This window comes from Branchiostoma lanceolatum, chromosome 19 (assembly GCF_035083965.1).
Source record: "Branchiostoma lanceolatum isolate klBraLanc5 chromosome 19, klBraLanc5.hap2, whole genome shotgun sequence".
Lineage (NCBI taxonomy): Eukaryota > Metazoa > Chordata > Leptocardii > Amphioxiformes > Branchiostomatidae > Branchiostoma > Branchiostoma lanceolatum.
The window spans coordinates 2519512-2535137 of record NC_089740.1 but is presented as its reverse complement, the minus strand read 5'-3'; the positions used below and the strand labels follow the sequence as shown (position 1 = coordinate 2535137).

General features: G+C 39.3%; 1 protein-coding gene across 1 annotated transcript; it reads right to left on the bottom strand.

Moving 5' to 3' along the window:
- Nucleotides 1-3287: 3287 nt before the first annotated feature.
- LOC136425827 (cytochrome P450 2U1-like) lies at nt 3288-14169 on the bottom strand. Its single transcript, XM_066414766.1, has 8 exons — nt 13996-14169; nt 13298-13505; nt 10042-10598; nt 8307-8405; nt 6662-6856; nt 5841-5967; nt 3581-3695; nt 3288-3300 (listed from the first exon to the last, which is right to left on the bottom strand). Exons 1-8 carry the CDS (start codon nt 14167-14169, stop codon nt 3288-3290), a joined length of 1488 nt encoding a protein of 495 aa, XP_066270863.1.
- Nucleotides 14170-15626: the final 1457 nt, after the last annotated feature.

The following is a 15626-nucleotide window of genomic DNA, read 5'->3' as shown; positions in this document are numbered from 1 at the left end:
GGCGGTCAATCATTTTGAAGAAGACTAGATATTTTGACAAAAAATACATTTCTGCCGTAGTTTTATGTCCATCTATCACAGAGGACATCTCATGGGATGTTTCTAAGACATTCACGGTAGAACGTATTTGAAAGGTTTTAATACATTTTCTTATACATTTAAAGGATTACCAAGTGAAAAGGGACAAAGACTTGGGGATATGGTGGCCAAAGACAGAGAATTTGAATGATTCATAATTATAAGAGTTTTAGATCTCACACTGTGTTATTTTTATGGTGTTAATATGGCAAATATTAATTGCAAAAAACAATACAATGACTTCATATATTTCTAGAAATTATGATGATATTATGAGAATGTAACTGAGTGTGTGATTTCCGTGACAAGCAACTGAACTGTAAATATATTCACTCCAGTCCATCGGCTGAAATATGGATACGTTGATCACGAATCAACAATATCGTGACTTTAGGAGGACAGAATGTTTTCTACCTCTTGTCTTGTGATACGTCTAGATCCTGCACCACTTCATTGTTTTGGCGTGCAAATGTTGACAACCTCTTTAACACTACACGGTATCGCAACAAAGCGGAGATAAAAAATAATGTTTACCTTCACATGGACTAGCCTAAAAAACAACTACTCTCTTTATTAAATCACATAATGTATATCTCCACATGGCCGAGCCTAACAAACTACTACTCTGTTTATTAAATTACATAATGTTTACCTTCACATGGCCTAGCCTAACAAATTACTACTCTGTTTATTAAATTACATAATGTATATCTTCACTTGGCCTAGCCTAACAAACTACTACTCTGTTTATTAAATTACATAATGTTTACCTTCACATGGCCTAGCCTAACAAACTACTACTCTGTTTATCAAATTACATAATGTTTACCTTCACATGGCCTAGCCTAACAAACCACTACTCTGTTTATTAGAATACATAATGTTTACCTTCACATGGCCTAGCCTAAGAAACTACTACTCTGTTTATTAAATTACATAATGTTAACCTTCATATGGCCTAGCCTAAGAAACTACTACTCTGTTTATTAAATTACATAATGTTTACCTTCACATGGCCTAGCCTAACAAACTACTACTCTGTTTATTAAATTACATAATGTTTACCTTCATATGGCCTAGCCTAACAAACTACTACTCTGTTTATTAGATTACATAATGTTAACCTTCATATGGCCTAGCCTAAGAAACTACTACTCTGTTTATTAAATTACATAATGTTAACCTTCATATGGCCTAGCCTAAGAAACTACTACTCTGTTTATCAAATTACATAATGTTTACCCTCACATGGCCTAGCCTAACAAACTACTACTCTGTTTATTAAATTACATAACGTTTACCTTCACAAGACCTAGCCTAAGAAACTACTACTCTGTTTATTAAACTACATAATGTTAACCCTCACATGGCCTAGCCTAAGAAACTACTAGTATGTTTATTAAACTACATAATGTTTACCTTCACATGGCCTAGCCTAAGAAACTACTACTATGTTTATTAAACTACATAATGTTTACCTTCACATGGCCTAGTCTAAGAAACTACTACTCTGTTAATCAAATTACATAATGTTTACCTTCACATGGCCTAGCCTAAGAAACTACTACTCTGTTTATTGAATTACATAACGTTTACCTTCACATGGCCTAGCCTAACAAACTACTACTCTGTTTATTAAATTACATAATGTTTACCTTCACATGGCCTAGCCTAACAAACTACTACTATGTTTATTAAATTACATAATGTTTAACTTACCATGGCCTAGCCTAAGAAACTACTACTCTGTTTATTAAATTGCATAATGTTTACCTTCACATGGCCTAGCCTAACAAACTACTACTCTGTTTATTAAATTACATAATGTTTACCTTCACATGGACTAGCCTAACAAACTACTACTCTGTTTATTAAATTACATAATGTTTACCTTCACATGGACTAGCCTAACAAACTACTACTCTGTTTATTAAATTACATAATGTTTGCCTTCACATGGCCTAGCCTAAGAGACTACTACTCTGTTTATTAAACTACATAATGTTTACCTTCACATGGCCTAGCCTAACAAACTTCTACTCTGTTTATTAAACTACATAATGTTTACCTTCACAAGACCTAGCCTAAGAAACTACTACTCTGTTTATTAAACTACATAATGTTTACCCTCACATGGCCTAGCCTAAGAAACTACTAGTATGTTTATTAAACTACATAATGTTTACCTTCACATGGCCTAGCCTAAGAAACTACTACTATGTTTATTAAACTACATAATGTTTACCTTCACATGGCCTAGTCTAAGAAACTACTACTCTGTTAATTAAATTACATAATGTTTACCTTCACATGGCATAGCCTAAGAAATTACTACTCTGTTTTAAAACTACATAATGTTTACCTTCACATGGCATAGCCTAAGAAACTACTACTCTGTTTATTGAACTATATAATAATGTTTACCTTCACATGGCCTCGCCTAAGAATCTACCACTCTGTTTTTTAAACTACATAATGTTCACCTTCACATGCCCTGGCCTAACAAACTTCTGCTCTGTTTATTCTTACTCAACCACATTTCATATGTATGGTGACCAGTTCCTGTCCAGCCACTTGCTACATAATGTAATAGAACACCACATGATGTCTGCTAAACCTCCTGTGACCACTGTGATAGCCGTGGTCCAGGTCATTGACCTCAGAAGAGCATTCCACTAAATGAAGCGGGTATTATGCTTCATCAAAGACTAGATTTTATGCCTCAATCCATTATTTTGGTCAAATTTACCATAAGCTGAAGTCTGAACGCAGGGCAAACAATGAAGCGATCGAACTCCTGAATTCTCCGAGGACCCTTCCAACAATGCCAGAGTTCAATGTTTTAAATGTTCACATATCTCTGTATTCCAATATCGGATAGTCTTCAAACGTTTGTGTGTACTTTCCTAAATGTGTGATAGTCAATCGACTGCTTTCGTTAAGCTTATACCGTTATCGAGAATGGCAGGGTGCACAAAGCTGTTCATGCAAGTACAGTACAAAAGATTCCGAATGGGGATGTATGGATTTAGAACATGGTGATTTTCAAAAATCAATTAAAGGAAGGACGCACATAGAAGGCATTACCGAATACGATGGACAAGCAAGATTGTTGAAAAGACAGCTGAGGTAATTTAGCCAAAAGTTGGGTATATTTGTAATTTTGTATTTGGTATCCCACCAAAAATATGATCTATCAGAAAATGATACTAGTACCCACATCTGGATTGGAATGTTCTTTTGAGAGCAATATATAGCAAAATCATGTAACGCACCGATTCTACTTGTTCAATTTGTTACTTTTAAGTCATCATTTTCAAACTAGATTCGCGGTCCACCCATAGGAAGTTGTAATCATGTTTGTTAAAGGCGGTCAATGACTTATATATTTTAAACTGCCTGAATTTAAACACATTTCCGTTTAGATTATTCACGTGGAAGGGCGCACAATTCAAAGGGAAAAGGCGGATTGACAAAACTTAAGATATTATAACTTCCCAACATAGAAGGCTCAGGTGCGCCCTCTGGCAGATGGAAGTTGAAGCGCTGCATCAAGGAAAGGAACAACATGAAGAGTTCCATCTTGGCGAGCTGTTCACCAAGACATACCCGGTGGCCTAAAGAAAAAGAGGGGGGTTAACAAGAAAGGCGAATAGCATTGAAATATCTCCCTCTAGTGACGTCACAAAATCTTTATGATTGATCTGAACGACTCTAGAACTGAGTTTTGTTTGTCTTCCAATTCTTTTGACCTGTTTCGGATCTATCAGAGGATAATGTGTCAACGAATGCTGGTATGCGGGGGTTATTCGACTAAGAATGTCTGCCGGCGTCCACTTTTGATATATGTACAGTGCTCTGAAATATACGAAGGCAAACTACCTATAGGGTCCCATTCCTCTAAGTCTTAGCCTTCGAGACTTCAGTGCAAGCGCCTGACAGAGTCTCCGATCTTGTTGATATTTGCCGTAGACAGAAGGTAATATTTTTGGTCGGGATTTGTGGAGTGATGGTGTTGGTTTCTTGATGCCATGGACGGATGTTGGTGATTTTGGATAGGTAAGTTTCTGTTGGGAAGACGAAGGTCAAGTTCGAAGATTGGTCTTCTGGGGAAGAGGGGGGGGGGTTCCTTCGGTGCTGTTGTGGACCTTTTGATTTTGTTGCTTAGTTCGTTGGCGGGATAACTGGAGAGGCATTTGATGGGTCGTTATAAAATTTGATGGGTTGGTGGGGACTCGAAAACGAAGGTCAAGTTTGATTACGGTACTGTAGCGGGAATCTCTCCTGTGGTCGCAGTTTTAAAATGGTGGCTAGCTCTTTTGGTAGGAAGGAAGTTGTGTAAGTTTGGCATTCCTAGCAGCTTGTTTGGGACTGCAGCGGGCATTTCCATATAAAATTCTTGAGAAGGATAGCTCAAGCAGGTTTTGGTGGGTTTTCATTGTTTGGTACAGGTAGGTACGTCTGATGATGCTTAACATAATGAGATACATTTTACACAAATCATGGAATTATTTACATAATCAATGAGGAAACGTCTAAATTCCCGTTCAATGTCCTTAATTTTTCGATGACGACCTATTTACGAGGACACTATATGGACAGTGTGACTGGGGATGATATTTTAGGGTCAACATGTGGGCACTAGTGCATAGTTTTCATCATGGGGCTTCAAAACATGTGAACTGAGAACTCTGACATGGAGAGAAAAACCGCTTGATATATCGATTATGTAGATAAGGATATAATGTGCTTGATTAATAAGAAAATGTTATGATTACAAAGTTTTAAATGACGGTAATCCGATACGTACGTCATTCGGGAGTAAGTTGAAGATGAACATTATCAATCATTAAGTATACAAACCAACGCCTCATTTGCCTTTTTTCATTGGAAAATACTAGTTAAGGCCTTCTTTGTCAGATGAAATATAGTACATATTCTTTGACGTGACCAGCTTGTGTTTTTTGGGTCAAGATAATCACCTCTTACAATACAGTCATGCAACCTTGTTTTCATAATGAAAGTAAAAACCTTAAAGTTGGTAATACATGATTCGTTTGGCGAAGTTTTGCGAAGTTAAGAGGTCGTGGAACACTAGTTCCTTATTTCCCTTTGTTGGCGTTGGGGGTGCATATATCGAATCCGCATGAGTTCCGTATTGATAATTTTTTGTCCTAGGTGAAGTTTGCAGGGAAGATTTTCTTTTTTGTACGTTGACCCATTGCCGTGCAGCCAGGTTATCGAATAAAAAAACGACTTCTCCAGCTGCAAGCTTAACCTAAGCAAAACAAATGTCAATAACCCATTTCATACATTCGAGTACGCATGTGCAATGTCAAAGGTGAAGGCCCCTGAGACATAAACAGAATCCGTGTGGGCCTTGTTACGCAATTCGAGACAATGTCGAGACGTTAAATGTTTACAAGCCAGATGACTTCACCTTTGACACGTACTGTACATGCGTACTCGAATCTACGGAAGGGCTTAAACGGAGCTCATACGGACTAGCACCCCCAGAATCACCACCAACACACACACACACACACACACACACACACACACACACACACACACACACACGCACACGCACACACACACACACACACACACACACACACACACACACACACACACACACGCACACACACCACAACCATCATCAACACATGTAAAAAAACGAACGCGAACATAAATGTTACCTATAAATTAAACAATTTAAACGAACAGGAACACGGATACAAAACTCCCGCGCTGTGACTCACCGATACCAAACGGGATGAGCGCCTCGTGTTTGACCAAGTTTCCGTCCTGGTCCAGGAAACGTTCCGGTTGGAACTGGTTTGGCTCCGGGAACAGCTTAGGGTCCATGTGTACGGACCACAGGTTGACCTGTAGAGCACACGTCACAGTTGAGCTGAAAGAGCCCTTGAAAATCCCATTTTTCCTTCAAATATATGGTCCAATCTGGAGACCTTTTTGATTAGACAAAACAGGTAGGATCTAAGCTGTCACCGATTAATTTCGGTCAAAACAGCAGTTATGTTAGCGTAAAATATGTGTTACCATGTATACTGGCCCTAAGCGGATTTATACTGGAGAACTGGTGTCAACGCGGCAGGGTTTGTTTATTATTGATGTGAATGTAAATCCGCTAGGTTACATAAATCCGCCACTTTGAAAAACAGTGAGTTTGAGAGATCTCTAGTGCAGCATCCTCCAGGTTTGTACAGTTTAGATATACATGAGTGCATTATACTGTTGGATGTTGGGTATGACACTTGTTTGGTCGTATCTTTTCAGGGTGGCGGAATTCAGTACCCTGGTGGAAGTATGTTAGTAGATGTTATATGGATGGACAGACATATCAATTGACAGAAATATAGAGGGACGGGGGGATAGAGGGCAGCGGACAAACAAAATTAGGCTCGCCCCTGAGGCGTCGCCAAAAAGAGGTCAATAGATATGTATACAAAGATGCAGGTAAATACATATTTATGAATGGAGAACAAACGAATACTGATATGAATAGATGAATTACATACTATTAGATAGATGACATAATTGTAACCAATATTTTTCTAACCCAAATCCAGCTTTCCTGAGGGATGTTGTAGCCGTTGAGGGTGGTGTCCCTGGACACTGCGTGGGGAACGCTGAGGGGCGCGATGGGTTTAATTCGCTGGACTTCCGCTAGGGTCGCTGTTGTGTAGGGCAGCAGGCTCCGCTTGGCGTAGGACGGCGGGGTCTGCCCAAGCACAGAGTCTATCTCCTGATGAACCTGTGGCCACATCAGCTGTTATTATCTTCGCCAAGAAGGTTTGTGTTTGGCACCCTCCTAAAAGCAGGACCCCTATCGCTTGATTCGTTGGCTAGCTCGTGTAGGGGCCCTGCTCTTTAGCCCCGTTAGACACGGTTCTGGCGACAATACTGACAGTTGCTCATGAATAATGAATGAGCTATCCTTATTTGGCACAATTTGGCGGTTAATTTGTTCTGAACCTAAAGTAACGATGTGAGACGTAACCTGATTGGTTGATAGCTTCCCAGCATCCTTTGCACTTTTGCTGTAGATGAGGTTTAGCAAACCCTCTGATTGGCTGAAGCTGTTTTGGTGGCGACGGCGCCAGAACCGTGTCTACCGGGGCTAAAGAGCAGGGCACTTACGCGAGCGAGCCAACGAATCGAGCGATAGGGGTCCTGCTTTCAGGAGGGTGGTGTTTGGTAGCGTTTACATTTTTTTATGTATGTGGAATGGATGAACACCAGGATGGATTGTCTTCATATTTGGTATGTGGGTAGGTCTTGATGAGACCTCAAAATGATTATATTTTATGGTGCCCTCTAGTGGCTTGTTAGGGTAATGCAGAGAAACTTCTGGTTTTGATATCTCGTCTTTTAGACATGCTATGATTTATGATTAGGACTACAACCTGCTAGCCGCCATGCTTGATAGAAATGCATGGTTAGACATTGTGAATGGCACCTCGTATGAGGACGACCTGAACTGAACTGAACTGATGATTTTAAAGTAGTGAATAACTCTTGGGAAGGAGAGTAAGTGCTTTAGGTTTAGTCCCCTGGCGGCTTTCTTGGAACTGCAGGTGCTTTTTTCAGTGTTTAGAATAAAACGAGAATAACGTAAGAATGACTTAATGGATCGTTATTATCATTATCATTTTTTTGCAATTAACATTGCAAGTTCATTTCTTAGAACAGCCGAATGCCTTTTTTTTGCAATTAACATAAAACGTTAACTTCTTAGAACAGCCGAATGCCTTTTTTTTGCAACTAACATATCAAATAGTTCCATTCTTAGAACAGGCATGTATAAAAAGTTCCTTTCTAAGAACAGCCAAAGGCCGTTTTTTGCAATGAACATAAAAGTTCCTTTCTTTAATAGAACAGCCGAATGCCTTTTTTGCAATTAACACAAAAAGTTCCTTTCTTAGAACAGCCAAATCCTTTTTTTTGCGATGAACATGAATAGTTCCTTTAATAGAACAGGCAAATGCCTTATTTTTACAATGAACATAAAAGTTCCTTTCTAAGAACAGCCAAATGCCTTTCTTTAGATGAACATGAATAGTCTATTTCATAGAAAAACAAAATGTCTTTTTGCATGCCCTTGCTACTGCAATTACCTCTTAGAATTGAGCTCCATGAACTAATTCAAGTCTAAGAACATGTCATAAATGTAATGACGTTATTAAAAGTTATGGGAAACTTGCCTTTTCCTGGATTCCCGGGTTGACCATCATGTACAGCAGGGCCCAGCGGATGGTGTTGGCGGTGGTCTCGGTACCGGCAAGAAACAAACCTATCAGCACCTGGTGTGGAAGACATTTTTCAGTTTCTTCTAGACAAGTCTACTAACTTTGTTAAGAGCAAATGTCTGTAAGGATCAAACAATGGTTGCAGGGGTCAAAAAATCGATTTGGCTCATATTTTACACAGTGATAGTACTTTGGCACAGTTTAGGACATGATTACGAGCGGACGCTTGAATCTAAAAAAAAACAACACAGAAAATTTCTGAAACTTTCAAAGGTTTTCTAGAAAAGCTTAAGAGTTGGTCTTTTTAGCTCTGGTTTTGTTTTTATGTTACATTCAAGCGTGTGATGGTAATCATGTCCTAAACTGTGCCAATTTTTATACTTTTGATATGCGCAAATCAGGGAAAATGACCCAAAAACTTATTTGGGCTGTTACCATGGCAAAAATTGGTTTTGAGCAGAAAGAAAGCTAGGGGGTGTGGGCCAAGTACTATCACCGTGCAAAATATGAGCCAATTTGATTTTTTGACCCCTGCCACTATTGTTTGATCTTGCAGACATTTGTTCTTTATCGGTTATATTTTGGGCAGTGTTTATGTGTGTGTGTCTCTCCCCGTCTCTCTCCGTCCCTCTATCTCTCTGTATCTGTCTGTCTGTCCGTCTGTCTCTCTCTCTCTCTCTCTCTCTCTCTCTCTCTCTTCCTCACTCGAGGCCAATCTCTGACACATTCTCAGAAAGAGGCCAGCGCTTCTCCAAACATAGTTTTCCTGACAGCCTTTTAAAAACCTTTAAAATATTTTGAAGAGAGGATAGCTCAAGAAGGGTTTAAGGGATTATTTATATGATTGGTGATCGAGGAAATACTTCAGTGGACATTTTTGCTTACGTAAGACTTTTATACTTTTAACCACTTGTGTAATTCGGGTTTAGAAAATGGATAACTGGTCTAATCTATGCAGATTGATGAGGGCCTTATTTGCGCAATCAGCAATCGATTTACTTTATGTAAGCCAAAACCTGTTTCGATATTAAACAATTAATCAACACATCGTAATATTCATACAATATCGTCTATTTAATCATTTATTCGTTCATTGATTTTTGTTTTCAAGTTTGGGCCATATTGATTCGATTTTATGGATGACATCCGCACGCGCATAAATTTTTGTCCGTTTCAAACAAAATGTTTTTGGCCAAACTGTAAAATTGTACCAAATCCAGATATTCATGACGTAAAATGCCAAACCCAATTGCAAAGTCAATGAGGCCCTAAGGTCACATGCTCAGAGTAATCTAATTACTCACGAAGAAGGTCGGCGTAAGAACAACAGAAAATTCGAGGTGAGCAACATTTGTTTGTGTTTAATTCAATCATCAGGTTTAAAAGATTTAGAACACTGTTGTCATATAATTCATTTATCAGGTGAGAATATCACCTTCTCACCTGATAATTGAATGTTCTAAAGTTTCACCTGATGATTGAAGTATATGACGTCGGTGTTCAGTGTACCATAATTATAAGGTGAGAAGGCGTCAGCATGGCATAAGTTGGAAACGTTGGTAATCAAAGAACTATGACGAACTTATGTGAAACAATTTAAAAAAGAACTTGACTTTGGAATATATTAAGAATAGCATGGTAGGATTTTCAATTGCTTGTGTAGCTTTCCTTTGACATGGTCTTACTACACCTCTTTCAGCTGCTTGTCGGAGAAGTTCGCCCGAGCTCGTTCGTCCTCGGCCCGCTGCTGCTCAAGGAGAAAGGCGTCGATAAAGTCCCGGATGTCGTTCGGGTCAAATGTCACCCTGTGCTTCTCGATCTGTTCAGCACAGAACTCTTGGAGAGCCTGGAACATTTTCACTGCTTTACCTTCCAGAGATGTTCCGCTGAAGTCGAGGTGCCGAAACACGGGGTGGATCGCTGGAAGATTGCCAATGACAGTTTGCTTTCCTTCAACTGTAGTGTTCAACAGGCGAATCAGTCGCATAAAATCAGGGTCGCCGTATTCAAATCGGTCCCCAATGACGATCGAGCAAATGATGTTACAAACAGCGTTTTGCGTCATGATTTTTAAATCGAAAGGTTGTCCGTTCTGCGACAGAACTTCCTGAACCAGCGCGTTGGCTTCTTCGTTGACCTTGCCCTCCAGGCTCCGCTTGCCGACGCCGAAGTCCCGGAGAGTCATCAGGGCGAATTTGCGATGCTGTTTCCAGCGTGGTCCGTAGGGGGACAGCAAGAAACCTGGAACTAAAGGATGCTTTCATGACATTTTAATAATATCATATTGTTTATAATACAAAAATGCATGGTCACTGACTTCAACCCTATTCAGACCGGGCTTTTTTGGTCATAGGGAGGGTGGGGGGGTTGGGGGTTGGGGGGTTGAACACCTCATCTTTGACTTCTTGTAACTAATAAATTCCTTATGGATGTATGACGACCAAATTTTTGAAGATGGTGTATAAGTATACAACTTATGTAATATGACAGCTTTGGTATCATAATGATATAATATGACGTAATTTTGACGTCATTAACATGATTGTATTGGCACAGTAGAAATAGGGTATTCTCATCAAACTCAAACGTAGGCGACAACATTTTAACAGAGATGGTGACTAACAGAATATTAATGTTTGCTTAGACTTAAGTTGTTAAAGGCAACAGGTAGGACCTCCAAATGGCGTCTTGAAATGAAGTCATATATCTTTTAGCTATCCGCTATCTTGCATCCGTCATATTGAATTTTCGAAAATACAATTTTTTACCAAGTAGCCCCAAAACACTACGAAACACTATGAAAATAGACTAAAACGCTTATTTGAAATTTTTTTGTGGAACAAATTCCAGGTAGTGACATTTTTGAATGGAAAATTCACTTCATGCCTCAGCTAATGATATGATCCGCCAACTTGCATTTTGCCTATTACATCATTAAATTAGCATGATGAATTGATCTAAAACCATTGAAATTACATTGACTTATTTAGAATATAGTTAAATAAGAGAGTAGGCGTGGTTTGATTTAGCAAGAAAACCTTATAATTCTCATTGTTAAAACCAAAATTAGTGAATTTCTTACTAAGATATGATCCACCAACTTGGATTTTGCCTATTACGTCATCAAATTAGCATGATGAATTGATATAAAAGCACTGAAATTACATTGATTTATTTGAAATGTAGTCAAAGTAAGAAAGTAGGCGTGGTTTGATTTAGCAAGAAAACCTTATAATCCACACTGTTAAAACCAAAATTAGTGAATTTTCTAAAAATATGCCTGTCAGAAACTTGGCAACACGAAAATCATGAACTTACATGAATGATAAATAATTGTTGCCAACAAAATTTTAGTTGGAATTACCAAGCTTCGCGGCTCTAGCATAAGCCTTTCATGCATTATGTGGCATGAAATTCAGTGCGGTGCACTAGAGAGAAAAATGGATATGTTTGAGTTTAGGGTACAACCTACAAATAACTAAAAGACAAAAATTCTGTCGGCGTATCGGCTCCTCACGCCAACTTTGAAAAAGCGCTCTGCGAGAATGTAGGCCGGGACCCTGAGGTCGACGGGCTACAATTCCGCCAAGAAAAGTAGGACGGAAAATGTAATCACATGGTCGAAAAGCGGTTTTCTGCTGTTTCCGATGTATTTATCGGTACTGTCCGTTGTCCCTTTATTTAGGGTAGAAACCATAGTAAAATGTAAATTTTGGACCCGAAAATTATTTTTTTTTTTTTTCACTTTTTGATCGAAACTGCTTGGAAAAAAACGAGTTTTCCTGGGGTCACGGCATATATGCTGAGAAAGCTTAGTAAATGGTGTCTCTGAAAAATGAAAAAAAAAGTCATGTGATAACTTTTTCGCAATCTCCGATGACGCAAATTCGGTGAAAATGCATTAAAAACGATGCAATTTGGTCATAAGGCGAGAAAACCGCATCACCGCTGCCGCGGACTAATACAAAAAACGCTTCGATAGCGAACCAACTGCACCGCGCCCAAGAATACTTCAACTCACGGGCTTTTCAGAAGATTTAGAATATTCATGCACAGCTAAAACTATCGCCAAGCAATCTCTGGCAGAAATTACGGTGACGACCACACACTTCCGGCAGATAACCAGGTCATGACCCATTTGAACTCCGACCCGGAACCTTAAGAATGCGTATTCGAGTCGGGGTTACCAGAGGTCATATGCAAGTATCCACTGAAAATCTGCGCTATCATTTTTCGTAAATGCAGGCACTGTTGAAATATGGTTCTTGATTTTTTCCCAATCTTAAGAATATTTCTAGTTCGAAATATGAAAAATCCTAAGACCAAAAGTTGTATTTTACAGTTACGTTCTCTAAACTGCAAAATAAAGGATCTTCAGTAAATTTTTGGACCAATTAAAATCATTTGTATGGTTTTGATTTTCTAAATGTGGGATTCATCAGGCTCCAGGCTAAAGGCACCCGGATTTTTCAACAGGAATCGATAAGCTGACATTTGGGGAATACGCAACATAAATCGTTTTTCATTTGAATGAGAGGATCGTTTTGAAACTATCTTGGACAATTGGACAGATTCACAGGCTCCCCGGCATCGGCTGGCGGGAGCCCGCGGGCGCCTTCGGTAACCTGATACCCCCTTATGCTACGGTCACATTTCCTAGCCGGGGCCCGGCCGGGCTGTTTGAGAAAACAAAGCATAAAAGACGCATATCAAGGATATACATAACGTATGGTAAGGAATAATTTTGCAAAAGTTTTGTGTGTTTTATTGTCTTTTATATCATAGTTTTCGTTCCCAAAGACTGCCCGGCCGGGCCCCGGGTTGGAAATGTGACCCTAGCATTAGTAATTGGGACCTTAACGACTGATCGGCGTCTGAAATTGAGATAGGCACCTTCCTATGCACCTTCTGGTCTTTGAATGAACTTCAACTTTAATCTAACTAACCTTCGGCTGTCTTGACGTCTCTTCGGACATTTGCCACTTCTGGGGTGCAACGACGACTGGAGAAATCTTCAGCTCTCTTGACCAGTGCTGTCCGGATAGTTTCGTACCCAGACAGGACGATGAAAGTATACCCCCGGCCGATCCTGAGGGTTATGACGTCACCGTACTGTTTGGACAGCTCCGTAAATGTGACGGGAAGAAAGGCGGACTAAAGATAAATCCAGAAAAAAATTGTATAAGTGTAAAAAGGTAAACTACTGGGTAGTCCCGTAGTTTTTTTGAGACTGTAGAGACAGTGGGTTGTTATCCACCGTGTCTAGGGCATGATATAGGAAGGTGGATCCCACCCTTCTCCTTCTACTGCCATTTATCACGAACTATATGCTCTAAATTGAAAAAAAAAATATTTCAGAAAGTCTTATGTTGTATATGCCAAAGTCAACTCCAAAGAAAAAGTCAAAGAAGATGTGAAAGAGCACAAATGAAGAATCCATTTTCCGGTATACCGTTTCCTATGCGTAAAGTTTTGTTCATCCTTCCCGACCAAGTAGCTATAGACTCCATAATGCACATATGCAGGCAAATTTGTTTTTGCCAAAGTTTTTTTTATTCGCACGCTCATATCAGTTTTGGGGTTCCGAAAGGATGTCATCCATGTAAATTAAATTAACATCGCCTTAAAAGCGTTTCGTGCTCACCTTAACTAACAAGGGGATGTTTCCAAGAAGCGGCCAGCCCCTGGGTCCGGGTGGTAGGTTCCTGGGCCGCTGGAAATACGTATATGTCAGCAGACACACACATGTAGCCACCAGACATGTCGGGAGGTCGGCATAGTGACGAACGGTCGTCACAACTTCCAGCAAGGCGCTCATCTCCGGTAGTGTAAGCAGCGTGCCTTTACAGAAAAAAACGTAAAAAAAACATTTAAATCTTCTAACATAATTCCACCAGGGTACACAATTCTGCCACCATGAAAAGATACGTCCCAACTAATCTCCAACCCAACGTCCCCCAGTATAATGCCCTCCTGAAATGTAAGAATTACCCATTAAAATATAATCTCACCATATAGCATTAACATTAACCCTCATCCGACCGACACATTTTTGCGACGAATCTGGCCGTATGGGGTCCAAACGGACCCCATTTTGCTTTGCCCCCTAAATATATTTCTGGTGGATCTTATTGTAGTTATTGTGCATATCCTGTTACAATAATCTATGGAGAATATTTTGACAAGTTCTGGTGTTGATGATTAAAGCCCATTATGATAATTTATGCAGAAAATGAGGAGAACCCGCATTTTCCTTTAACCCTATCTAGACTGGGGGGGGGGGCTAAAAGTGCCCGCGCCAACTTTCACATCGTATAACTGCCAAATGACGTATGCTAAGACTGCCATACTTGGTGACTTTTCCTAGAATTTAGTTGGCAACAATTCCGTGATAATAGTTTAAGTTTATCATTTTTCCTGTCGCCATGGCAACGGGTTTCTGACAGGCATGTTTTACAAAAAGTCACTAATTTTTTAAAAACAATGATATTTCTCAGGTTTTCTTGCTCAACCACACTAGTTTTCCAACATGTATAACATCATATGTATTTAGATGTAACTTTCATGATTAACTATTCATAATTTATGCTAATTTGATTACGTAATCGCTAAAAATCCAATATGGCGGACAAGATGTTTATTTCAGGTATAAACAGGCTTTTTGCCTTCAAATCCGTCACTACCTGGTATTTTCTTAACCAGAAACATTCAGATTAACGTTTCCAGTCTCTTTCTTTTGTGATTTGGGGTCATGAATGGAAAAAATGTAATTTCAAAATTTCAAAATGGCCGATCCAAGATGGTGGATGACAGGGATCACTAACGACACATGACGTCATTCTTCAACGTAATCGCCATTGACGTTGTATGCCTTGGCATACCTTAAAATCAATAATACACTCTATGTTGTTTAATACCTTTCAATATTATGGGACTTCCCTATTTAGCCTATAAAATCACATCGATGACGTCATAATTACGTAATTTTACGTCATGACGTCACAAAATTTACAGAAATTATAAAACTTTACGTGAACATCACTCCCTGCAAATTTGGTGAGGATACATTATACCGTTTGGAAGTTATGAGGAATTTCTCTCTAATTACGTAATAAACAATGCGATATTATCTGGGGTCCAGCGGACAACACTCACACTTTAGAGTATAACTTCCGCAAAAATCGGCCAATCCCGGTAAAAATTTCTCAGAAGTTGTAAGACATGTACATAAACAAACTCATGGAAGGAATTTTTTCTCCAACGAAAAATGTTGAT